Source organism: Vanellus vanellus, assembly GCF_965231255.1.
Source record: "Vanellus vanellus genome assembly, chromosome: 15".
Lineage (NCBI taxonomy): Eukaryota > Metazoa > Chordata > Aves > Charadriiformes > Charadriidae > Vanellus > Vanellus vanellus.
The window spans coordinates 12,393,765-12,418,669 of NC_138920.1; the positions used below are offsets into that span (position 1 = coordinate 12,393,765).

The 24,905-nt window shown below is 54.1% G+C and overlaps 1 protein-coding gene across 2 annotated transcripts; it reads left to right on the forward strand.

The window, feature by feature from the left end:
- Positions 1-1,074: 1,074 nt before the first annotated feature.
- RBM38 (RNA binding motif protein 38) lies at positions 1,075-16,705 on the forward strand. 2 transcript variants are annotated; one of them, XR_014269746.1, is made up of 5 exons: positions 1,075-1,331; positions 1,952-2,075; positions 2,680-2,734; positions 15,247-15,797; positions 15,892-16,705. XR_014269746.1 is itself a non-coding variant. In XM_082491366.1 (4 exons), the coding sequence occupies exons 1-4, from the start codon at positions 1,164-1,166 to the stop codon at positions 15,545-15,547; spliced, it is 648 nt and encodes a 215-aa protein (XP_082347492.1). In that variant the 5' UTR covers positions 1,075-1,163; the 3' UTR covers positions 15,548-16,705. The 2 variants fall into 2 exon arrangements, 1 of the variants encoding a protein (XP_082347492.1); XM_082491366.1 differs by having other exon boundaries at positions 15,247-16,705.
- Positions 16,706-24,905: the final 8,200 nt, after the last annotated feature.

A 24,905-nucleotide genomic window follows, 5' to 3' on the forward strand; every position in this document is an offset into this window, starting at 1 on the left:
GCCGCCCTCGTATGAGCCGCCCATCTCGAGAGGGAACAAAATGCAAAAGGGGGACAGCGGAGAGGAACCCCATTGCTGCCCACCAGTGGAAATGGGAATGCTGCGTCCCTGTCCCACAGAGGCAGGCTGCGCAGACAGATGCTGTCTGTGTGTCCGCTGGCGAAGCAGGAAGCTTAGGAACCTGCTTCAGAAAGACACTTTTGGGCCTCTGTTCCATGTTTAAACCCCCGTCTGTTCCTCCTCCTCGACTCGGTTCCTCCTGCCTCGGCTGCCGAGCGCGCCCAGGCTGGCGAGCTGCTTGGTGGCCTTGTCCCGGTGTCCGAACCTGCCAGCGACTGAACACTTGCAGTTGAGATTATTGTGCAATTGAAAAGAGGGAAGGGGTGGGGTGGGGGGTGGGGGCGGTGTTGAAAAAAAAAAAAAAAACAAACCTCTTTCGAGGCGGTTTTCTTTGGCGGGCTCCTGCAGGAGCACTGCCCTCGCCTCCCCCCCCCCCCCCCCCCCCCCGCCCCGGGGTTTGTAGCTGCTCCCCGGGACTTGTACTCTGGGCCGGGCTCGCACCGGGGGTGCTGGCCGCGGGTGTGTCCCCCCTCCCCGGGGGTGGTGGCCGCGGGGGTCCCCCCCCTCTCCCCGGGGGTCCGCAGGAGCACCGCGGCGCCGGTTCGAGGCAGCTCCGCCGCTGGGCCGGGGGCAGCGCCCGGGGTCCGTCGCCGCAGGGGGCTCGACGCCCCCTTCTCCCCATAGATAGAACCGCAGGGCCGGTTCTATCCCCCCAAAACCCCGCCCGGTAGTGCCGCGACGGCGGCGAACTACGCGCCCCGAGCGCCCCTGCGCGGGGGCGGGGCGGGGCGGGGCGGGGCGGGCGCGGCCCTACAAAGGCGGCGGCGGCGGCGGACGGCCGCTACTCACCGGCGGCACCGGCGGGAGGGAGCGGCGGCGCCGCCCGCGCTCCCGGGACAAAGCGCGGCCATGAGCCGGCTGTAGGGCCGCCGGGACCCGGCCGCCTGCTCCGCTCCCTTCGGCCGCCGCGGGGGCTCGGAGCGGGGGTGGTGGTGGTGGTGGTGGTGGTGGTGGAGGGGGCGGGTGTGGGTGTGTGCGTGTGTCTGTTCCCGTCGCCGGCGGCGCGGGGTGGATGCCGGCTGGGGCCGGCCGCGCCCGGCACCATGCACACCGTGCAGAAGGACACCACCTTCACCAAGATCTTCGTCGGGGGGCTGCCCTACCACACCACCGACTCCTCCCTCAGGAAGTACTTCGAGGTCTTCGGGGACATCGAGGAGGCGGTGGTGATCACCGACCGGCAGACCGGCAAATCCCGGGGATACGGCTTTGTGAGTGCCCATCCGTGTGCGTGCGTGTGTGTGTGTCCCGCGGTGATGGGCGACGGGACTGTTCCCCCTCCCCTCTCCAGCCCCGGGGATGGGGTCTGGCAGCGGTGCCCCCGGGCCGGCGCCCCCCCCCCCCCCCCCCCCCCCCGGTGGCTCGGTGCTGCCCCGCGGCTCGGTGCTGGGGGTGCCGGGGCCGGGGGGGAAAGCGTGTTCCCGTGTCCCCTCCCCCCCACCACCCCCCCGGTGCCGGCCGAGGCGGTGCCGTTGCGGCTCTCGGCGCTGCCCGCGGAGCCGCCTCCGCCGTGGGGAGTTGGGGCACCGACTCCGCCGACTCCTTATGGAAGAAAAAAAAAAAAAATAAAAAAAAAAGGAGCACGGGGGGAGGCGGGGGAGACGGGAGGGCGAGGGCAAACAGCTGGCGTTAGCCCAGCGGAGTCACTGGGCGAGGGGGGAGCCCGCTCCTGTGCCAGCCCCCCCCCCCGCAGCCCTCCCCGTCCCGCCGCGCAGGGAGCGGAGGTTTCCTCCCGAGTCAAAATAGACGGAGGAATAAACTCCGCTCGGTGCCCGTTGCCGGAGTGTTTACAAAGCGCCGTTGCTACAAACACGGCTGTGCTTAATTCCAGGTGACCATGGCCGACAGAGCCGCGGCTGAACGGGCGTGCAAAGACCCCAACCCCATCATCGATGGCAGGAAAGCCAACGTGAACCTGGCCTATTTGGGAGCAAAACCGAGGAGTATTCAAACTGGTGAGGCATCCAGGAGAGCCCGTCTCCCTCTATTAGAATAACTTGTAAGACGAGGAAACGAGTTGCTCGGGCTGGATTCATCTGATCTGGTGATGCGCGCTCGTCCCTCGTAGTGCTCGTTGCTGACTGAGGACGCTGTGTAGCCCGGTTACCGCTCTGCCCCAGCTGCTTACTGGTACCTGTTACACCAGTGTTAAGCACTTGAGTTTGTATAACTGAGTTAAAGCCGTTTCCTTCCATGGCTGAGCTGTTTTCCCGTTATCCTCTTCATTACATCAGTATTAACAGTAAGATCCACTTCATCATTCCGCCCTTTGGTTTAATGACCGCAGTACCCAGTGGGTGAAATAAGGCATTATACCCCGTTGGCTCTCCAATAACACCACTTTCGCATTGTTCTTTAATCTGAATTCCCATCTGGTCACATACGCATATTAAAATTAACTTGCTTCTAAATGGGGCTCTGAATTCACTCGTATGCATAGCAGATGAAATGCATATATGTGTGGTCCGAGGTGTAATTATGCACGTATATTGCTAGTTGAATCTTACAATGGATGCCATTCATTAATATTTCTTTTTTCTGAACTTTTTTTTTTTTTAGGTTTTACCATAGGTGTGCAGCAGCTACATCCAGCCTTCATTCAGAGACCCTTTGGGTAAGTGGAAATGTTTCTTAACAGTCTGTTTGAAATCAAATTCATGAATCGGCTTCCTCCTTATTTAAAATGCGTGGAAAAAAAGCCTTAGCTGTCAAGAGTGGACAGTTTCAACAGCTGTTGTTAATGTCTGGAGTACTTTATTTCTGGTGAAGATTTCGGGAGTTTTGTGCGTTTGTCAGCTTTAATGTAATTCCCAAAGATCCTCCTTTATCCTCAGTAAATCTTAGTCATAATAAACCCAATGCGTCCCTTGCTGCTTTGTCAACTTTAAGAATTCACAAGAATTCAAATAAATGGAAAATAGTTTCTCTATAATAGTACTTAAGGTGTCAAAACAATTAAGCAAATTCTGTTCTCATGTTTTTCAAATAAGATCTTCTGCTTCCTCTGTGCCGTTTCCCACGTAATAATGCTTAGGATACAGTTTTATCGTAGAAAACAAATTGCATTGGAAACAAAGTCTGTTACTTAATGAAAGTAACATTAGGTCAAAAATTGATTTTGGACAGATGTTATACAAGGCTTGAATAGTCTGCAAAAGTGGGCTTTTGTCTGCTGTTTTCAATAGCTTATACCATCCCTGCTCGGTTAGAAAAGTCCTCTTTTTATACATCTAATAGGATCTGGCAGCTGCTCGGCAAAAGACAAGTGTGCTTCACGAGAACAATAGTGACTGTCATACTGCCTTCATTTAACTGTTTAATGATTGATGCAGTTCTTTTTTTACACCATTTCAGAAAGTGAATATTGATAGGGTTTTTTATTATTATTTTCTAAGAGCATTAAGAAAGTAGGTGCATTTTTTTAAAGCTTTTGAGCACTGCTCTGTTGTGGGTTTTTGTGTGACTCTAATATAAATAGATGGGATTTTCGCCTTTGTCAACAGAAATACTTCATCCCTTTCCTGCTCTCTGCTAATGGTTTTTTTTTGGATTTTTTTTTTTTTTGAGAAAAAAATAATCTGCTAACAACAAAACCGAAACTTTCACTCCTCTGCCCTCACGGCTGCAGTTGCCAACTGCCTGGGTAATCTCATTCCAATGAGTTTATGGATGTAAGAGACTGTGTTGCCACAATAGTGCACACCCAGTGTACGCGAGTTGTGTACGGTTCAAACATGCCGGTTTTCATAAGTGGTTACGGCTCTGTTGGAAAGACTCGAAGAACATCTGTCATGAAAAGAAGAGTGTCTCTTTTTTGGTGCAGGAGCTGCAGTAGTCCGTGTAGACAAGATGCTGTTTTTTAGCAGCTCTCCTTGCATGGGAGCTGCGATAGCTTTCTCAGCTCCCAAAGCAGGCAGCAGCGGTACATACGAGATGAGAACCCCAGAGGCTTTCCAAATTGCACAGGAGTGCACAAGAGAAGTTGACGATAAAACCAGCCAGTTACGAGTTTTTCCACGCCTGCTAACAGAAAAGAACAAAAGGGTGAAGCACGTTAAACTCCTCGTGTTGGCAGGAGCGCCGGCGCACGCCTGTTCCTCTTGCAGATAATCTGCTGTTCCTGAGGGTGCCGTTCCTGCCCAGCAGCCGCGGCCCTGGAAAACGTAGTTTTTCTTTTTTTTGAACAGTTTGCTTTTAGTTTGGCGCACAGAGGAGTGCGGGATCAACTGGCTACGTGTTCCTTGTGATGCAGACAGTCACTGTTCCAGTTCTTAGGCATTGGTTTCATCATTAAACCAGCAGAGCTGCAGTTAGCACATACAGCAGAGCGCACTATAAATTATTTATCAGTTGCCAAGAGACAGGAACCAGGAGACTGGAGGGTTGGAGGAAGGGGATTATATATCATTATTTGCAAGCATCAGTAAACAAGAATTTCATTGCATTCAGTCGTGGCTGGCGCAGAATCACTCACAATGGGAATTGGGCAAAAAGTGGAGCCGTTTACCTGAGCACCACGACTGGGGCTGCTCTGTGGCTTCTGAGCAAAGCATCAGGTGCTCAGTCAAGCAACGGAGTTTGGCTGCCGGTTCCCTCTTTGTCTCGTCAGTAAACCAACAGAATTAAGAGCCTGCCGGGCTCCACTCTTTCATTCCCTCCAACCCACAATTTCCTTGGCTTTCTGTGGGATTTGAGGGTAGATGAGGAGTTTATCAGGGTCTGTCTGCCTTTGGAAGCTTCATCAAATTGCTGTTGTCTGTTTGCTCTGCACTGCGTGGACCTTCCCCACGTGAAGCTCGGCGTCTCGCCTGCTTTGCCCGTGCAGGACGTCGCAGGGTTCTCCCTCCTGCGGTTCCTGCCTCCGCAGAGTGTTTGTGCCCGGGGGCTGGCATGCGCTTTCCAAAAGATAATTGTTATGGGACACGGGGTACCAGGTGCGCGAGCTGGACTTGGCAAGGAAGAACTGAATGAGCAACCCACAAGCTGCTCGGCAGGTAGAGAAGGGAAAGCCAGTCAGTCATGTTCCAGCTATCAAGCCACAAAACGTGGGTTTTGGTGAAACCTGAAATGAATGGAAACTATGAAAATTACCCAAACATCAGTGAGGATTATTTATAAACTGAAGGCTTTCCTCCCCACCCCCCCCCCGCCAGCCCCAGGCACCCAAATGCAGCTGTAAATATTGCCAGGGGGATGAGGAACAGAAAGAGAAACCATGAGGAGCCTCTCTCCTTCCTCCTGCTGTCCTGGCAGGGCAGGCGTGCGCTCGGCAGACAGCACGGAGTCGGCAGTAAATCCTGTTCTGAAATGTAGTCTTGAGATTGTCGTAACTGGAGACCTTAACAGTAACGCGAGGCAAAGGATGCGCCTGTGTCATGGTGACTTGGAGATCTGGCTCCTGAGTTTGGGGGAGCACTGTTGGGCCTGGGGGGGCTTAGCCCGGAGCTCACGGACAGCGCTTTGCTTGGGGGCAGCTGGTGATGCCACGGTGCGTCCCTGCGGGTACCAGCCAGCACAGAGCTGCGCTGACGTGATCTGGGATGGGGGAGACCCCCTCTCTCCAAATGGAGATGCTGCTGACCACAGCAATGTCCCTTTTTAAGAAATTTTGAGAAAGACGTGAGACTTCTTGGAAGCTGCTAGGAGCAACTGTGTAGAGCACTTGACCGGGAGTACATGGGGATGTGGCAGCGCTGCTTGGTGCCCCCCTCTGGGTCCTCTCCTCTGGGACTGCAGTGCTCAAGACAGGTGTGAGCCTGTGCAGGGCACGGGGATTCCCTGGTCCTCCTCTTCCCAGCCGTGCTTGCCGCTTGGGACACGAGCGGCGTATGGCAGCCGCATTCCTGTGGCCGTGCCTCAGCGCAGGAGCTATCTGTGTGGGAGATCGACCAGTGACTGAGTGAGCGACTGAGCTGTTGGAAGCTCTCTTGCAGCAGGATCCAGCTCTCGCCATATCTGCACGCTGGATGTTGCCGCTCCGGAGACCACCCCTGCCCATCCGTGTGTAGTTGCTTATTTTGGTGGCCCCCCAACTCTGGCCCACGTTAGTCTCGGGCAGCGTTGGAAAGAGTTAAATCTCTCTCTGAGTTTGAAATTTCACGCTGTGCTGCTGCTGCAGTTAGGAAGTGAAGAAAGTCCCTCTTTGTGTCAGCCCACCCTCTCTCGCAGCTGTTTATCCTTAAAACTTCTCTATTGGGTTAAAAATAAAAGGAAACAAACTTTCATCGCTTCTGTGGTTACGCGTATAAAACGGCGCGCGCTGGCCTTGCTCCGCTCCGCCGCCGGTGTCCCCTGTGCCCCGGCTTCCTACTGCACCGCTTGCCAAAAACCGGCCGGCTGCCGGCCCCCAGCCCGCTCTGCCGGCCCCCAGCCCCCTCTGCCGCGCACCGGCAGCTCCCGGGGGGACAGCGCACCCGGCACCTGTTGGTTGTCGTGTGCCAATAACATGAAAGCTTTTGGCGAGGGGAGGGGGGGATTTCCTAAGAAACGTTCAAATCCATTTTCCAAATGGCTTCAGCTGCTCGTTCTCGGTTGCTACTGTTCAGGCCCAGTGCTTGCCAGCCAGAAAGAGCTCCTTTTTTTGTTGTTGTTGTTTATTTTTTTTTAAGAGTAGGCTTTTATTTATTAGCAGATCAGATGGCTTTGTGAATTTTCTTGAACGTTACTTCAAGGTGGCAAATGTTGGTGTTGGACCCAAGGGGTTGGTATACAGTTCGTTTTGCTTTTGGGCACGATTTGCTCATATCCTGCGTCTGCTATAGGCCCGTAGAACGGTGCCAAAGGAGAGCACGGTCTGATATATTGACCGTACACTTGGCTGCATCAGTGTTGTGCCCAGCTCAAGGCAGTGGTAGACCTTTGGCAGGGGCCAGGCTGCTGGTGGAGGGTGCCACGTGCCGTTCTGGGGCACGGGCCTGTGTGGCGTGGGGAGCCAGGCTGAACTGGCACACGGCTCGAGCTGTGCCGTCTTCTCTGCAGGATTCCACTGCCTTCGGTGGATTCGCTCTTTGTCCTTACCAGCGCGAGAGCAGGCGCCCCAGCAGCGGAGACCTCTGTCCTTTTCCCTCGTTGCAGGAGGAGTGGGAGATGCAAAATTCTCCTGTTCTGGTCTGGCTGGTGCCGCTCAGTCCCGATGCGGCAGAGTCGTGCACGCCCCTGGATTTCCAGAGCAGTCCAGCTTGTACTCGATCTCATCTTTCCTTTGCGCAGCTGTTGGCGTACCGGTCCCTAACTCTGTCGTATTAAACACATGCCCAGTAATTTGAATGATAAATGCAGCTCTGGCCAGGCAGCCTCGGAGCTGAGGACACCAGAGAGGGAACTAGACAGTTGTTGTGCTGATAATTTGGTAGCAAGGACACCGGGTCACTTCTAAATATGACTTAGATGAAGAGCTTGTTCCCCACAGATGGGAGCGAGCTACATACCGAGGCTAAATATACTCAGTGATCACAAAAGATGAAAAGTCGCGGACCTCCGAGTTAAAACCGTCTCCTATTTCTCGGTCTCTAAACGCTGTAAACAGGATCCTGCTGTCCCCTGCCGTTTCCCAGTCACCAGCTTGGAGCCTTTCGGCGCTCCTCTGCCATAGCTGAGCTGCTGCTGGCTCTGCTCCGGCCGCGGAGGGGAGAGCCGTGCGGGGGGCAGGCTCCCCGCTCCCCCGGCATCCCGCCTCACGGGAGGGTGTGCGGAGAGATGTCTGAGGTGCTGTCGGTCGACGGAAGCACAACTGGCAGCAGAGATCGCCGAAACTCTTAAAATGGGATTTCTTTTTTGGCTTAGAAATTACTTGTCAGCGTAGGTTTTCCTTTCTCAAAAAGAAGTATTTCATTGCTTCTTCCCTAGCTAAAGAATTCTACTTCAAAATACTTCATCTGTCCAAGAGAGAGTTTTTGATAATTGGGTGTGCGGGTGCTTTTAGTTAAAAGTCAGTGGAAGGGATCAGGTGTGCGGAAAGAAAGTCTGTCAAAAAATGGAACCATTTGAAAGTAGCCAATTTAATATATATTATGCCAAAAATTGTCAGGTACTTGAGAATACTTCAGATATGCTTCTGCAGCCTTTGCTTTCCTCCAACTTGCAGAAGAAAACTGGAAAGCTCAGTTGAAGGCAGAATTCCTGGGTTAATCTGTCAGAGCCTCTGGTTTTCCTCCTGCGTGGACAGGGTGAATCCAGCATCCTCCGGGGCTTCTCACGCCGATGCTGAAGGACTCGGGCCCCTGTAGTGCACTGGTGTGAAGCATTTTCTGTTTCTTCTGTCAGTTCATTTCTGGTTTGGCTGTGCTGATAACTCGAAAGGGGAGGGAGGGGTTTTTCCTTCTCTGGGTAGCTGACTAGTTGCGGATAAACTTCCATGTGGCTTTTTCCTTGGTGCCAGATGGCTCTTGTTTCAGGCAGATGTTATCTCCTGCTACCTGAGTGGTTTTCAGCCTGCTTCTCCAAAACTATTTTTCGTCTGGCCCAACATGCCTTTGTTTGGGATTTTTTTTTTTTTTTTTCTTTTTCCTTAGGGTGTGGGGGAAGCAAGACGCAGAGGATAAAGCTGTAAAATGTTGAGCCCGGTGAACTCGTGGTGGAGCTCAGCATGTTGATTTCAGACTTTTGGTTAAGCTGAGAAAAAGGATTAGGTCTTTGTGAGATGTACTCTCATCTTTGGTCTGCAACCTTTTTTTTTTTTTTTTTTTTTTTTTTCCCTTTTCTTTTCTTCCCCCGACGCCTCTGCACCGGCTGTGGGGGAAGTTGTCGATGGCATTTCTTTTTACTTGTTTCTATGGGATCCACCTTCCTCCACTATGGGCCATTAGTTTGTTGCATCGTGAAGTCAAGATGCGCTAACGCTGCAAAATGAGGACATTGCTGGTCTAGGATAGCTTCTCAGCTACTGTGGTGCCTCCTGTTCCTTAAATTTTCTCTCTCCTGCCAAAATGAAAATAAATTGAAATCATGGATTGCTCTCACACTCTTAAGTTAGCGTTTGCATTACTCAAGCAATGGGTTTGGTAAGCTCAGGAACCACCGGAGGTTATTACTGAATCCTGTAGTACAATCACTTTTTCTCTTGTACCAATTCCAGCCTGGGACAGTCTGATGTGGCAGGTTGTTCCTTGGTGATTGCCACCAGTGCGGTGATGTCTGGTCCCACAAAGGAAGTACGCAGTCGCGTCCCTGCTTGCACAGGCTGCTGTGTAAATCTTCCCAGAAGAAGATGGTGGACAGGCAAATTAGTTACAAGATGAGCAGAAATTGGGTTGGTTGGTTTGCTATTTTGTGTTCGTGTCATATTGTAGTAGGTGAGGATAAATACCGTACCATGGAGCTGCAGAGTGCATCCTTGTCTTACTTGGAGCTGGCTGAGGTAGTTGGCTGATGAGGCAGAAGCCATTGACATTTCAATGCATGTTTAAATCAGCTTTAGTAGGGACACCTCAGGATTCAGAGGTTTGTCATGTCAGTGGTTGAAGCGCAGCCCGTGTCAGTGAAAGCTGAGGGATGGTGGAGTGGTTGGGGCATGATGAGCGTCCTGATCTGGACCAAAGTGTTGGTGGGTAAACTCCGTGAGATCTCCTCCTGGAGCGAGAGTCCTTGTGGGCAGGCAGGGACTGACCTGGCCATGCTCCAGCCTGCAGCCCCTCCTCATTTTGTCTGGATTTGAGAACAGGGCCTGAATTCCTTGCATTTTTCCAGCCTGTCATTGTGGCTGGGGCCCATACGATACGTGTTGCCAAGCGTGCCACCACGCCACACGGGTTTACTTAAAGCCTTTACTTTAAAGGCTTGGGAGTGTCCTTCAGGAGTGATGTTCTTGGGGGATGAGTTCCATCAGGATGTGTCTGTGCACCGCCAACACCGAGGCGGTGGTGTGGCACTGCTGATGGAAGTGAGGAGCTCCTGGACTGCGGCTGCTTTCCTCGGCGTCGCTGGGGTGCGCTTCCCTGAGCAGCTCCTGCCCAGTGCTCTTACACTCGTGAACCCACTTCAAAATACATCCTCAAATCTTGTCATCCAGGCGGTGGTTGGAGGTGTTACTTCACCAGAGGGAAGTTTTCATGTTGCTGTCACGGTCAGCTGTGGCAATGCTCAGCTCATTCTGCAGTACCACCTACCAGCCGAAGCCCGGCACCGCCTGCCGTCACGTGTTGTGGCAGCGTGGGTGTCCCTGTAGCAGCTAACGGGTCAACTCTAGTGGAAATGGAGGCCAAATTCCTGGGGTCAAATGCCAGAATTTGTGCCTTTCACTGGCAGACACAAAGGGCTCTGTTTCTTTTATTCTTCAAGGAATAAAAGGCTGGCCGTGGCGGTGGCATTTGTGTGCTGATCTCCGTGAGGCTGCCAAGAGCCCCGTGCCCCTCCTCGTTTCCCAAGTGTTTGTGTGATGCCGTGTCCCTCTTGGCAGAGGGTTGCGGTTGTCTCCCACCTCTCCAGAAGCAGCAAAAGCAGCTCCTGGCCTGGCCGGCAGAGCTCGAGGAGGTCGGGAGCTGCTGCTGTGCTGCTCTCCCGGACCCGTGCGGCTTGTGGGAGCTGCTGCCGGCTCACGCGTAGCAAGTCCTGCAGGATAGAGGAGAGCTGAGGAGGTGCGGCTGAAACACGTTTTAGGTGTAAACCTGACCTAAAATAATCCTAAAATAATCAAATATCTAAAGCGTCTCTGAGATGAGCTCTGCCCGGCGGAGCTGCTGCTGAGGGAGAGGGCTTCATCAGCTCGTCCCTCTTCCTTGCCGTTTGGGAAGGGGAGTGGGACACAGGGCCTTCTGACCTGTCCCTTCCTCCTGGCTGCCCCCGGGGCTGCCGCTGCCCACCCCGCAGCTCTCCCCGGCAGCTCTGCCGCTGCGGTGGGCAGGACGGGGTGGCGGCGGGTTTTAAGAAGTCCTCTCTCTCAGCAGGCAGCACCTCGCGGGAGCCAAGGGCACTGGTGGCCACACACCTCGCCTCATGCGTCCTGACGTCTCCACCCAGGACTGCGCCAAAACCGGGCTGCTTTTGGTCTGTCCTTCGCGTTTTTGCACAGCAGAAGGAGAAGCCGAGTCTGAGCCACCTCTGCCAATGGCTCCATAACTGTCTCTTTTGTTCTGTGTCTTGCAATTTTGGCTGCCATGGCGGCATGCCACGTAGTTCGGCACGTGGGCCAGCGTGGCGGTCCCGGCTGCCCTCCTGCACCGTGATGGCCCTGCCGAGTCCCTCCTGCGGCCACCGCCGGCTCTAGACGTAGGTTTGACCATGCTCATGGCGTTTTTGTGGCCTTTGCTTGTGATTAATCATAACGCCATAAGCATCTCATACATCTGCTGTTCACAGGATGGCTTTGATGTGTGGTGGCAACTTGGTTGCTGTTTTATAATCACGTTGTGTGTATTGTAGAAGTTCTCTTCTGGCTGGCAGGGCCTCTCCTGGGGGACGGAGCAAAACTGCAGGGAGGAAGGGAAAGGCATCTTAAAACACAGATGTGACTCATTCTGTAGAAATTCAGATTAGAGTTTGCTGATTCCTAGAAAAAGAACTCCAAAAGAGCACTTTTTTTTTCCTAGGGAAAAAAAAAAATGGGGGGGGGGGGGGAATATTTTAAGACCTTCTGTGGATGCTGAATGTAGCCAACAGAGAACTTCATCGTACTGCACTGGTGGTGTGGGGTTTTTTTGTAGCTGCAAGACATTAAAGTGACCTTACCTTGGGTTGTGTGCTTTGTTTTGATCAATAAGTTGCCATCTGTCATCCTAATTCAGAAGTCCAAATTGCATAATATCTTAATTGAAGTGTCTAGCTAAATTATTAAAAACCTGCGGACCAAAAGGACTTTCCCTTTTACATCGAAGCAGATTCTGGAGTTGCTGAGTGTGGTTTTCTAGTGCAGTACACTGTGGACTGTGATATGCGCTTGTGTATGCGTTGGGCTGGGACGTATTTCTGGCAATGGAGTACAGGAATACTTACTGTCTTCTTAGCTGATGGTGCTTTTTGTTCAAAGTAGCACTGAAGAGCTGGAATTTTTCCTTGCTGAGCAAAACGGTAGTGCAGGCTGTTGCGGATTTGCTGTCTCTCTGGAGCACGCCGTGGGAGCTGCCGCGGAGGAGCGCTGTACGTGAAAGCGAAGCTGACATCCGGAGTTTCGCGGGGATGAGTTGGGAGCGTGCACTCGCCCTGACGGCCCCGTGTGTGGCCACGTCCTCTGCATGGGATGTGCCGGCTCCGGAGAGCAGTTGGGTGGTGGCATGGGACACCCGGGGGGTGACCCGCGGAGCGGCTCAGCCAGGGTGATGCTCAGGCTGGATTGCTGGGAGGCTCTCGGACTGTCCTCCTGGTCATTTTGCAGGCACAGGCTGCATGACTGTGTGCAGGAAAAGTGCAGGCCTCTCTTCTGCTCCTGCTGGTGGGTGTTTTTTTAGTGAGTCCTGAGCGTGAGGATCATGCATTTGTTTCTTTTGTTGTTTTTGTGGAGTGGTTTTGACTTTATCAAGCCCTGGAGTAGGAGGAAGCCCGGTAGTAGGACGCATGCAGGGAGAAGCGACAGGCAGCCAGAGCATCCATCGCCGACCTGGGATGCAGGCTGATGTACGAGGGGGCAGAGCAAGAGGCGTGCGTGGGGTCTGCTCGTCTTGCCCCCGACGGCTGCCTGGGCCAGTGCCTGGGGTGCCTCTGCGGAGCCTTTCCCCAGACTCTGGCAGGACAAGAGAGCCGTATGGCACCTCTGCATTATGGAAAGCAAACCAATCCCCCAGTGACCAAGCGAGGAAGCTCTGGGCTGGGGCGAGGCGAGGCTCCTCGGAAGGTGCTCTTGGTCTGAGCTGGTCCATAAGCTCTAACTCTGATTCAGCCGTGCGGCTGCGGTTTAGGTTGGAGCTACTCCAAAAGCGATTCAATGAATTTCCGCCACCTCATCTCATTCTTGTTAGTCACAGGGTGATGATACTGGGTACGGTGCATTTATGGACCGGGGGGCTGTGAGGTCCTTCTCTCTGCACTACGCCGGGGATGGCTCTGGCCTCTGGAGGTGGTCTTGCACTTCATCAGCCAAAGGTTGAGGTGCCGCTCTCCACCATCCGTCCTCCTCCCTGCTGCTGCTCCGTTGGGGGTGGCCTCGTTATATCTAAGGCCCCTGATTTCGGAGGCAGTGTTGCTGTGTGTGGGGAGGAGAACAATCATTCTGTCATCATGCAAATTGCCTCAAGAAAAACCAAAGTGCATATGTGAGTGGGAAAACAAGAGAAACCTTGGTTCAGATGAGCACTTGCTTGCAAGAAGCCTTTCTCCTGCCTGCAGAGTGGGTTAAACCATCCAGTGCTGGTTGTGAAACAAATGGGAACAGCCCTGTAACTGCTGGATGAGGGGGGACCAGCCCCAGGTGGACCCCAGTACATTGTAGGTGGTGGCAGAGACTTAGGATAGACACTTGGGTGGAACGAGGGCAGCCAGTGACCCACCCAGCAGAAGTTTCCAGTCCCTGGCTGCGAGTCCCCACGAGGCACCAGAGCACTGCGTCCTGTGGTGAGTCTGTGGGGGTTTCCGACCCCAGAGATGAGATGAATGAGTGGGCAAGAGATCCCCTCCCCGAGCAGCTGAGCTCGGCTCTGGAGAGCGGTTTAGGCACGTGCGATCCTGCGCCTTGTGGAGAGCCGGTGGGAGGCTTTTAAAAGTGGTTGTGTTTGAAAATGTGCTGTCACACACATCCACACAAAAAACCCCAAAATATTTGAATCTGCACAAGCTCTTTGTGGAGTTTTACCTTGGTGGGGGTTTTTTGTTTGTTTTTTTTTTGTTTTGTTTTTGTTTTTTCCGAAGCGAGCTGGGCTTGGCTGGCAGGGTGGAAGGAGCTCTCTGGAGGGTGGCCTTTGGTTCGTGCCGTCGCCTTGCGTGGTTCAGCAAGCAGCCGGCCAAAGGGACCTGTTCCTGCGCTTCTTGCTGCGCGTGGCTCTGACCTTCCAGCGCTGACGCGCTGTTTGCTGGTGGCACTCTGCACACCCCTCTTTCTTCAACAAGCCCCAGACGCCTCCAGCCCGCGCGCGGTGGAGCTCTGCCGTGGGCTGGATGGGCCGATGCTCTTTGCGCTCTGCGCTCGCTTGTGCCGGCGCCCGTTTTTGTCTGCCCCGTGGCAGTTTGTGTGGAAGGACCTAAACCTCCAAGTTTGCGCAGATTGTTTGAGGTCTGACTTGTTGTGGGCCCTTTGTAAAATACAGCCCTATCACTTTGCTGCCTTTTTTTTTTTTTTTTTCTTTTCCTCCTCCTTAGCAGTTTCTAGCAAATGACTGGGCCATCCTGCATTAACCGTCTCCGGGATATCTCAGCCTATGGACTTTAATTGACTGTGGTGTTGATCAATTCCTCTCGGCAGCACGGCTGCCTCGGGGCAGGGGCCGGTGAAAAGCGCTGCTGTAGGACCGGTGTTCAGGGCAGAGGCAGTGCCGGGGGCCGGTGGCCGCAGGGCTCATGGCCACGCGAGCGTCGCTGCCGGGCCGGGGGCTGCCGAGGAGTGTTACTCAGGGGAAGACAACCAGAATTAATATCTCGTGTTTTACACCAAACACCCTGTAGCATTGCCCTAAACACCCCCTGTGATGGAAACACCGGCTTAAATGTGTAGTTACTGATAACAGCTCGCAAGCTGGAAGGGCCGCGGCTGTGCCCGGGGACAGCGGTCATCCCTGGGGGGACGACTGGAAGAGTGACCGGGTGTCCCCGGTGCCAGGAGGTGCCCTGTGGGGGCTGTGGGTCCTCAGGAGCCTCTAACAGGGTTTGGGCAATGGGGTGAGTGTGGACCTGGAGGACCCAGGACGCGGCGAGGCTGCCGGCACCGGCGGGGACAGGCAGGGCTGGTGGGGGCCAGGGAGATACAGCGAGCCAGTCGGGCAGGGGCTGTGTCACTGCCCTCCAGGGAGGTTATTCTGGGGACGTACGAGACATGGAGACCAGGGTGTGTGTCCGTTCTTGCAGTCCACGCTTCCCCATGCACTACTCCCACCCTTGGGGTCCGGGAGTGTTTTGCGTTTCATTCCCTCCGCCCCGAGCAGCCCTGGCCTCCAGGGCAGCGCCCTTTCGGTGGCTGATGTGTGTGAAATTTGGGGGGGGGGGGGCAGGAGGGTGACGTGCAGGCTGGAGGGAGCCCAGCCCCTCGCTGACTCTCTCCCTTTGCCTCCACAGACTCACGCCTCACTATGTTTACCCCCAAGCCATCATCCAGCCCAGCGTGGTGATCCCTACCCCTGTGCAGTCCATCACGTCTCCCTACATCGACTACACCGCCGCCAGCCAAGCCTATTCCCAGTACACCACAGCTGCCTACGATCAGTACCCCTACGCTGCCTCTCCTGCCGCCGGCTTTGTGGGATACGGCTACACGGGCGCAGTCCAACCTCCCATCACCGCCAGCAACCCAGCGGCGCCCGCCACCGCCTTCGTGCAGTACCAGCCCCAACAGCTGCAGCCCGACCGCATGCAGTGAGGGCTCTGCCCGCGCCTTCGCCGCCTAGGACAATCTTTTACCACGGAAGGATACGACTAGGACAACAAAAGCAACAACAACAAAAAAAAACAACAATAAAAGAAACAAAACAAAAAAAAAAAGAAAAAAAAAATCACCCTGCCCCTTTATCCCCCTTACGTAGGTGCATATCAATACCTAAGCTATTTATAGTGTTAAGGGCGAACCCAAACCCTTGCAGTCTGACTGTGCTCATGGAAATGGACTCCTGGTAAGTTGTTTGGTTTTTGTTTTGTTTTTTTTTTTTTCGATCTGGACAGATATGGTCTCGAAGATGTTTTAAAAGTGACTGAAATGTTTCACAGGAAACCTCCAGATTCTTGCACACATCGCGGTCTGCTTCCATCACCTGTGGTCGTCTTTCTGGCCATACCCCGTCAGCCCTCCCCTCCTCATCAAACCTGCAGTCCTCTTAATTACTGTTGAGGTACAGAGGTACTCGGAGAACATGGAAAAAAGCAATCTTATTTTTTGGTTGTACAAAAACTTTGTAATACTCAGAGATGCCTTACAGAAAAAAAAAAAAGAAAAAGAAAAACTATTTTTTAATATTTATTGCGATTTTATTCGCATGAGCTGTGAATTGCAGACAGAAGAATAGTAGTAAGTATCTGCCTTGTTTAATTCTCATTTTACTAAATTATTGTATGTAGGTAAAAGTTCTTAAGTAATTGCTGAATCACTTCAACATGCAAAAGGGAATATTGGCTTGAAGGAGAGCAGAATATTCCTTTAGTCAACGCACTGTACTATTTTCTTATTGTAATTGTTACTCTGTTAAGATTATCTCAAATTTAGGTATATTTTTAAATGCAAAAAACCAACCAAGAATACCGAACATTTTGTCTACTTTGGTAGATCTTTTGTTACAATGCTGCAACCTATGGAGACATTTACAGTATTTATGTAAAAGAGATTCGGGGCTGTTGGCCAGCGAAGCTTAGGAGAATATCGTGAGTGGAACAAAAGAGAAAAAGGTGTTATGTCATTGAACAAATGGGTAAACGTAACCTTTTTATGCCTATAATCCAACAGCCAAATAAAGGAAGAGAACAGATGATGTAAGTTAAGTGCATTTCTACAAAGAACAGCAATAAACTATTTTAACTTTTAAAATTATTCGATACTGTATGGTACCATGTTTGCTCGGCTGGAGTGTTTTCAGACCGACCCAGTCTGGGTCAGCTTTGCTCACAAACGTGCCGGGGGGGGTTGGGAGCGCGTGTCCTGGGGTGCAGCGGAGCCTGGCCAGAGCCCCTGCTCGCATCCCAACCCGGCACCGCGTGGGCACGGCCGTCCCTGGCAGCGTGTCCCGTGCGCCGTTGCTCGCTCTGCATGTCCCGAGTCACCTGTAGCTCTTGGCACCTCGGGGTTTTTGAGCTCCTGGAGCGTCACGCCAGAGCCGTGCGGTCCCCAACGCTTGTGCCCAGCACCGGGCGTTTGCTCACACCCGGTCTGTGCAGAGCAGAGGGGGTAAAGCGCGGCCATCCTGGTGCAGCTCCAGTGGAAACCGGGACAGCCGAGATCAGATCTTGCCCCCGAACCCTCAGGATATCACTTTCTTTCTGCTATTTGCTTAGAATAAGTGTGTTTTCCTAAATGGAATCCATCCAAAAGTGAGTGGTCTGCCAAAGCCCTGTCCCAGTTAAGGGATCTGGGATCCGGCAGGCGCGGGCGGGCTGGGGGCAGCGGCGAGGCTCTGGCGGGGTGCTCGCACCCCTGAGCCTCCTTTGCGTTACTCAGCCACGTTGGACTTTCCCTCACCAACTTGCTTTAGAAATTCGGTTCTGAGATTTTGACCATTACAAACTGTGAATATCAGCTTTTAAAAGTAAATAAAATGATTCTATCTGAATGTGCTGGTTATCTAGTTCATCTCTGTAAAGGTTACAGCAGATTGGGTGCTAGGAAATCCGTGCATCTGTGGCACCTGTTCAGAAGGTGATGATGATGCCTAAAGCCGTCCTGGGGGAAGAGTGCGCCGTAGGATGGAAGGAGGGGCAGTTCAGCACTGTGTCCGATCAACAGCCCTGGCGAACTTCAAGCCACACAGTGGGCACATCCAACGTCATCAGTAGGCCTCAGAGTAAACAGCCCATCTCAATGAACGGAAAGAGCTCGTTCCTCCCTTGCTCATATTGCGTGAGAATGCAGATCCTGGTGGGGCTCTTTGTCCTGCCCAGGGTTTTGCTTACAACCGTACGGGTGACATTTATTTCCTTTTTAAGTAATTAGTTTCTGGATACGGCTGTGGGGCTGCCAAAGGAGTAAGAGCTCAGCGCCGCATCCAGCACGGCCCTGGCGAGGAGCACAGCCTGGCCCGAGAAACCTGCCTTTGAAGTACTATCGGGGCCGGAGATTATTCAGCAATTCCTCTTTTTCACTGTCATGAGTCTTTCTGAGGAGGAGGAGGAGGAGGGAGGGGAGGATTTCAGAGGCGGGCGAAGGTGCCGGCAGTGTTGCGGTGCCCGTCCTCAGGCAGCGCTCCCGCCCGGCCCCGGCGCTGCTGCTCAACGTTGGCTTTTGCCTTCACCGAGGACCTGTGTCTCCCCAAGTTGCTGGGAAGACCCGGCCTTCCAAAGATTAATTTGTCATTGGGAAAAAAAAAAAAAAAGAAAAAGTGTCTGGTGCATTTTAAAGTGAAAAGAGCGATGATTTTCCATTTAGCTGACTCTAATTTCCTGAAAGGTGGCCAAAGCTGCCGGGAAGCGAGGGCGCCGGCGGCGCTGAACAGCAGCACCCAGCCCGCCGCTGCCGAATGCCGAATGCCTGCATCCCGCTCGAGTCTAGCTCCGGGCTCGTTTTGAGAAACAACCACATCAAACCCACAGCCCAACCTGCCGCCGCCTTCCTGTTTGCGGAAACCCAGCTGCGAAACTGTGGCCGGGCAGGATAATGATGATAACAAGAAGCAGCAGCTGTCCAGCTTCCCGGGTGGAAGTGGGGTCGCGATGGCAGGTGGCGAGGGGAGCCTGCGGACCCCTGAAAAGGAGCCCAAACGCTTCCTTGGCCCTTGGGAAAGTGGGAAGAGCCCGACGGGTCACTGTGTAGAGGGACAAGAGTTCAACGCAGCGTGTGAGCGGTGGGGTGCGGACGAGAGGCAGTGGCTGTGTGACTCCCGACTGGTCCGGGTAGCACAGGACAAGTGCTTAAATCACTTTGCAATTGCTTAAAAGCATATTTTTTTTCCTTCTTCTTCATGCGTTGCTTGACAGAGCGTCCTCTTTCACCTGCATCGTGCGCCTTATGTTCTCCTGGGCCGAAGCGCGCTCCCCCCGGGCAGCTCAGCTCTGCTCCGGGCACGGGTTGGGGAGTTGCGGTGCGGTTGTCAGAGCGTTGGTGGCACAGCGTGCAGCCGCGGGGGTGCCGGGAGGAGCGGCAAAGGGCTGCATGGTTTTGGCAGGGCAGCCCCCTGCGTGGCACAGATTCCGGGGGGGCAGGAGCAGCCGTGCGGACCCCACCTTGTCCTGGGCACATCACCGTGGCCGTGCTGGCGGCTGGCCGGGTCCAGGCCACCTCTCAGCAGCTGTGCCTGCGTGCCCGGACATTTGCATCACAAATTCAAATCTTTTTTTTTTTTTTTTTTTTTTTTCATAGGAAGCCATCACGGCGGAGCTGTCAGGGGGAGCTTTGGCTCGTGTGGGCTGGAGCACGCGCAGCCCCTCTGCTCTCATGGGGAAGCACCACCGTAAATGCCAGTGCCGGGGTCCCGGCCATCGCCTGGCCAAGCCCAGCCGCAGCCCACCATTGCCGCCCTTCCCGGGCTGCCCGCGGGGCTTCGTGGACGGTGCCGGACCCTCCCCGCCTGCCCGCCGTGGGAAGGGAATGGCTTGGGTGAGGTGAGATTTCTGCTCTTGACAGGCACTACCTCTCCCCGGGGTGTCCCCTGCCACGGGGGCACAGCCGAGGGCTCTGCTGCCAGCGGCTGCCCAAACCCGCTCGTGATAAGGGGCAGGGGGGCACCGAGCCCATGTCTCTGCAGCGCTCACCCCCACGTTATCTGGCCGAGACACTTGGGGAGCCCCGTGGGCTCCCATGGGGGCCCGGGGCTCTGCAGTGGCACCCCCAGCCGGTGGCTGTCCCCGGGGCGGGGGGGTTGGGGGCACCGGGGGCACCGGCAGCCCCCGCAGCCCGGCTCCCGCGCCCCAGCGCCAAAACTTTATGGCTGAGCGGGAAAGGCCGAGTGCAGGATTTATTTGCATAGTAACTGGGCTGCTGTTGGCACTTACCCTTTCAAATAAAGTTCACAGCAAAATGTTTTTACCCCCTCGCATACAGGGAATGCTAACAGCATCCTTCCCCACCCCCCACCCCCCCTTTCTGGCTGAAACTTGTTTTTCCCTCCTTTGTGCCTCTCTGAATCCTGCCAGCGTAGAGATTCCCTTGTTCAGAGAGAAAAAAAAAAAAGAAAAGGGGGGGGGGAAGAAAAAAAGAAAAAAAGAAAAACTTAAGCCTGGGATTAAAAACCATCACTAAAATAGTTTGAATAACAAAGTCAACTGACTCGCTGGGAGCCCGGTGAATGCCTGTCACGTATCGCCCTTCGGCCGGGGCACGGTCATGTGTTTCGCTAGATAGTTCCTGGAAAAGCTTCTGCTCAGCCCGATAGACCTGTGGCTGCTGATACCGCTGCGCCCGCGCCGGCCCCGCTCTCCCAGCGGGCTGCGGAAAACTTCCCAAACTTACAGAAGGGGGGAGGGAAATAAGTAGATCTCCCTGTGGGTACCAGAGCCATCAGGTCTTCTTGTGACCTGAACAACAACCAGCTGTAAATGGTGATCGGGGCTTCTCCAGCCCCAGTGGTCCCTGCACCAGCACCTCGGGCCAGCGGCCCCCTCCACCCTTACTGGTGTCTTTAGCAGTGGGATTTATGGATTTCCTCCCCTCCCCCCCCCCCCCACTAATTTTTGCATAGTTTTAGCTACATAAATAATCAAAAAAGCGGGACTTTACATGAGATAAAAGCAGAGGGTTTGCAAATCCCCCCCCCCCAGGCAGAGCCACCTCACCGTGTCAGACACAGTGCGTGGGACCACACAACCAGGAACGGGTTACTGGGGGGTTTGTACCTAAAATCCAAAGCCAAATAAGTCAGGTTTATCCTTTTGCTGACACCAGCAGCACAAACCTGGAAACACAGAGGTGTGACAAGGCACAGCGAGAGGGACGATGGCTCAGATAAGGCCACGCTGTGTGGGAGAGCAATTAAAGGCTCAGATTTATTAGCTGTGTGCGTGTGCTCGGTAGGCTGATGGTGGTGATGGAGAGGCTGGAGATGCAGAAGCCGGTGATGGAAAGGTCAGAGATGGAGATGTCAGAAGTGGAAAAGTCGGAGATTGCTGTTCTGAAAGTGCTGCAAGGTTTTAGGGTGAAACTGGGCACTAACGGCACAGCTCAGCCCCGGTGAACCAGGCTGTGGTGGGTAGAGCGGCCGCAGCCGCTGAACCCGGGGCCGGGCTGGGGCGCGGGCAGTGCCAGCGTGGCACGGGTGTTTGCCTGCAGAGGGACTTGGGGCAGCACTGCCCATGAGCACAGGGATCACACGCCTTTCTCTAAAGAGCCCTGAATATATGTGCATGAGTATATTTATTTGTATGTACATGTATTTAAACTTATATGTAATTTGAATATATAATTATATACAGCTATGTTTAAATATACATGTGTAGTTTATATATAAAAATACATATGCACGTACACAAAGTAAGTATTTTTTCCTTCTCCCTGCGGGCACCCTTGAGCTGCAGCAAACCCCGGGCCTTGCTGCATCCGCATGCCGTGAGCTGCACATTTCAGGAGGAGTGATGGTGCCCCGTTATCCAGGTTACGGCCCGCGTTGTGCCCCCGTGGCTCCTGGAGCCACCTGCCCGGTGTCGGGCAGCGATGGGGGGGGGGGGGGCTGCACCACCACCGCACACCCCATCCACCAAACATATGCGGTACCGCAGAGAGGAGAGACGAGCGGTATGAAAAATTGCACCCGGACACCATTAGTGTTAGTGGCCCCTTATTAAAGGATGTTTTGCACCGGTTTTCAAGAGCCACCATACTCGGCTTTAAATAGAAATGAGATAAAGCGTAAAGCGAAATAATCTAAAGAACTGATGTGTGAGAGGAGCTCGACTCCCACTCTCGGCAGCGGCTCGGGCAGCCTGATCAGTAGGTCCTGTGGAATCGATGAGCCCCGCCGTCCCAGGAGCTGATTTTTAAGAGCATTTACCCACCTAAGGCTGGAGAGCGCGGCCTTTTGTAAACCAGCCAGGAATACGTCTTGGTTTGAAAATAGCGCTGAGCATCTCATTATATGTTTAACACTCAAAAGATCTTTTAAAATCAGACTAAGCACGCTTGAGTGGTTCCCGTTTAATCTCTACCTCTAGATAAACACGGGGGGGAAGAAGGGGGGGGGGGTCAGCGGGCGCACGCAGATACTGAGAGCCCTTTGCTTTCCCCCGCAGCATCAGCTGGTTGTGTTTACGTGAGCTGCTTACTCGTTAGCACATTAAGCAAAGCTGGAGCTTTGCAAAATGAAAGTGAAATGAGATAAATAAATCGTACCATTCGTTTTCTGTGAGCTGGCTTTAAAATTAGCAGGTTTTAGACATAAACATGGTAGCACGAACCCTCAGGGGAAGAAAAATCCTCCAAAGGCCACATCCGATCCCTTTTCAACAGTGTACGCTACTCATTATTTCGTGCCATTTTAGTAAGATGAACTGATTTGGTTTCTTGTTTCCAATGAATTTTATATGTGTAAAAATATTTATACTATATTTATATAATATATCAGTCTGATTAGAAACATGTATGTATGAACAAACACCTATTGTCTGTCAATATCTGTGTGTATTCATATATGTATGTGAAAGAATATATATGAATGCCTTCTTTCAACCGATGTTTTAATTTTTGTTTCATAAATCCTGACTGCTGAAGATGCCAGATGACGTTTAGGTTAGGAGTTAATTTAAAATGAGGAACATAACACAGCAGCAATATAATATAACAAATTTAATGGAGGTAGGACCGGTTGTCGGGTGCTGAGACATTCCCGTCCATGAGCCGCGCTGGGCACAGCCCGCACGTCCCCAGCACCTGCCCAGCGTCTGCTGCGGCTTTTTCCCTTTCCAGGCTCCCCGTTTGCTGAGCCCACCCTGAGCACCCCAAGGGCTGACCGAGGCTTTGCGGGAGCCCCACCGCTTACTGCCGCCCCAGCCCGGCCCGGCCCCAGCCTGCGGGCTAAATCTGGGGCCGTGTTGCCGATTTACTTCGGGCTGGAAATGCCATCTCTGTCCCAGTGAGGCGCAGCCATGGCTGGCGTGGCTGCAGCTGGTGGGGAGGGTTTGCCGCGGGGCTGTGCCCGAGCATCGCTGGGATGAGGGTGAGCTGGGGCAGGTCAAAACTGTGTCCTGGATTGTGCTCACATTTCAGCAGGCTGGAAAAAATGGTAGAAAAATAACATGCTGGAGCGAGAACCGTGGCTGGGAGACAGGCACGCACGGTCCGGGGTCATCCTTGGCTCCTGCTGGAGGGAGCCCCGGGCTGAGCAGCGCCGGGTGGTGTTCCCCGTCCTCTTGCCCGCTGCTGCCGTACGTGCTCAGGCACTCTGCCTGTGGGTGTCTGTCTGTCTTTCTGCGTTCCGTTCAGCTCTCTTCAATCAGCTGACCACGAGCACTTCTTCAGCCTCAGTCTGCTCAGTCCAGAATACAGATATTTTGGGCATCCGCAATCTGGACGAAAGCTCCAGTCCTGCCAGCAGCTCTGGACAGACTTGAATGGAAAAAAAAAATATAAAAATCCCATCGAGTTGGGTAAATGCTGCCGGGCTGCCCCGGCCGGGCGCTGCCAGCTGCCCCGGCCCCTCTCCCCGCGGGCAGGGGAGCAGCCCCGGCCCCAGAGCCGCTCTGCAGCCGCCCAGCCGAGACAGAGCCTGCACAAAAAATAATAAATTGAATCCAAATATTTATACCACTGGCACTGTCCGGGCCCTGTGCCTAGTAAAGCTGAAGAGTGCATGAATATTTTCTTGTAACTGCTGTCTAAACTGCCAGAAATGGTGGCTGGGCAGAGCATCCCGGTGCGGTGTGGGAGGAGGCTGGAAGGACTGAGACCTGCTCGGATGGATGGATGGATGGATGGATGGATGGATGGGTGGATGGATGGATGCACACAGGAGTTGGGTACAGGTTCAGAGAAAGACCACGAGCTTTGGTTATAGGGGCCGGTATGGGGGTCTCTGTGCAAGTGAGGCCCTGCCAGATTGTCGGCACAATGAGGACCCTGGATTTCCCTCTCCGCCCCCTGCACCCACGCAGCATTTCCTCTTCCCATCCCCATCAGACATGGTGGGCTCTCTACGTGCAAGGCACTGAGCTCTGGCCCCCGTCGTCTGCACAGTCCCGGCTCCCGCGGGTGTCTGCAATGCGTCCTGCTTGCTACAGGTTTCCATGCTGAGATGCTTAAAAAAACCCCAAACCCCCTTCCACCCTACCAAGCGCAGCCCGAGCCGGCTGCCCGAGAGCATCGCAGCGCGACGGTTACAAGAGGCTTACTCATTCCTCCAGTGAGTAAGACCAAAAGAGGAGCCCCGCGGGTGCGGGGCCGGGTGCGGGGCCGGCGGCCGATAAGGAGCAGGTCCCTAATCTCCAGCGCCAGCAGCCGGGAGGGCCAGGGTGATAACTGACAGGAGAATCCCCAGGCTCGCAGCGCTGGGGGTGGCGGTGCTGCTGGTTCGAGTGTTTGCAGAGTTGCCCTCACCTCGGGAGGGGGTAATTGTCTGCAGTGTCCCCCACCAAGCCCACCGCCCTCTCGCCCTCCCCGGGGAGCCAGTGGGAGCTGGTGGTGGTGGCAACCACAGGGCACGCACCATGGCCCGCTCATCCTGCCTCCGCGCTCGGTGCCTTGTGCTCCCTGGGGCACAACCACGGGGAAAGGTGGCTACGGCGGGCAGCGGCTTTCATCTGATAAATCACCCTGTTTAGGACGACCCAAAGTTTAGAAACTGGAAGCAGGGACGGTCCCAGCCAAGGTCTGTCCTCGGCCGCCCCGTGGGCTGGGTGATGCTGGGAAGCCGGGGTCACGGTCCAGCCTGGCGCTCCCCTGATTCAGACCTGGGCTGGGATTTTTGGCTCAGATGATAGATACCTGTTTTTTATCCGCCCCCTTGGAGAGCCGCCAGGCGGGCCGGCTGGGTCAGGCCTGTGCCCGGTCGTGACCATCTCCCACGGCACGTGCTCGCGGCTGCACCGGCAGCACCCACTGCTGCTGCTGTGCACCGCCGGCTCCCAGCTCACGGGGGTAAAATCAGTCGCCCCCTCAC

Coding starts and splice junctions, on each gene's coding strand:
- RBM38 (XM_082491366.1), top strand. CDS start 1,164: ATGCACACCGTGCAGAAGGACACCACCTTCACCAAGATCTTCGTCGGG. Junction 1,332..1,951: donor AATCCCGGGGATACGGCTTT/GTGAGTGCCCAT, acceptor GCTTAATTCCAG/GTGACCATGGCCGACAGAGC. Junction 2,735..15,246: donor TTCATTCAGAGACCCTTTGG/GTAAGTGGAAAT, acceptor TTGCCTCCACAG/ACTCACGCCTCACTATGTTT.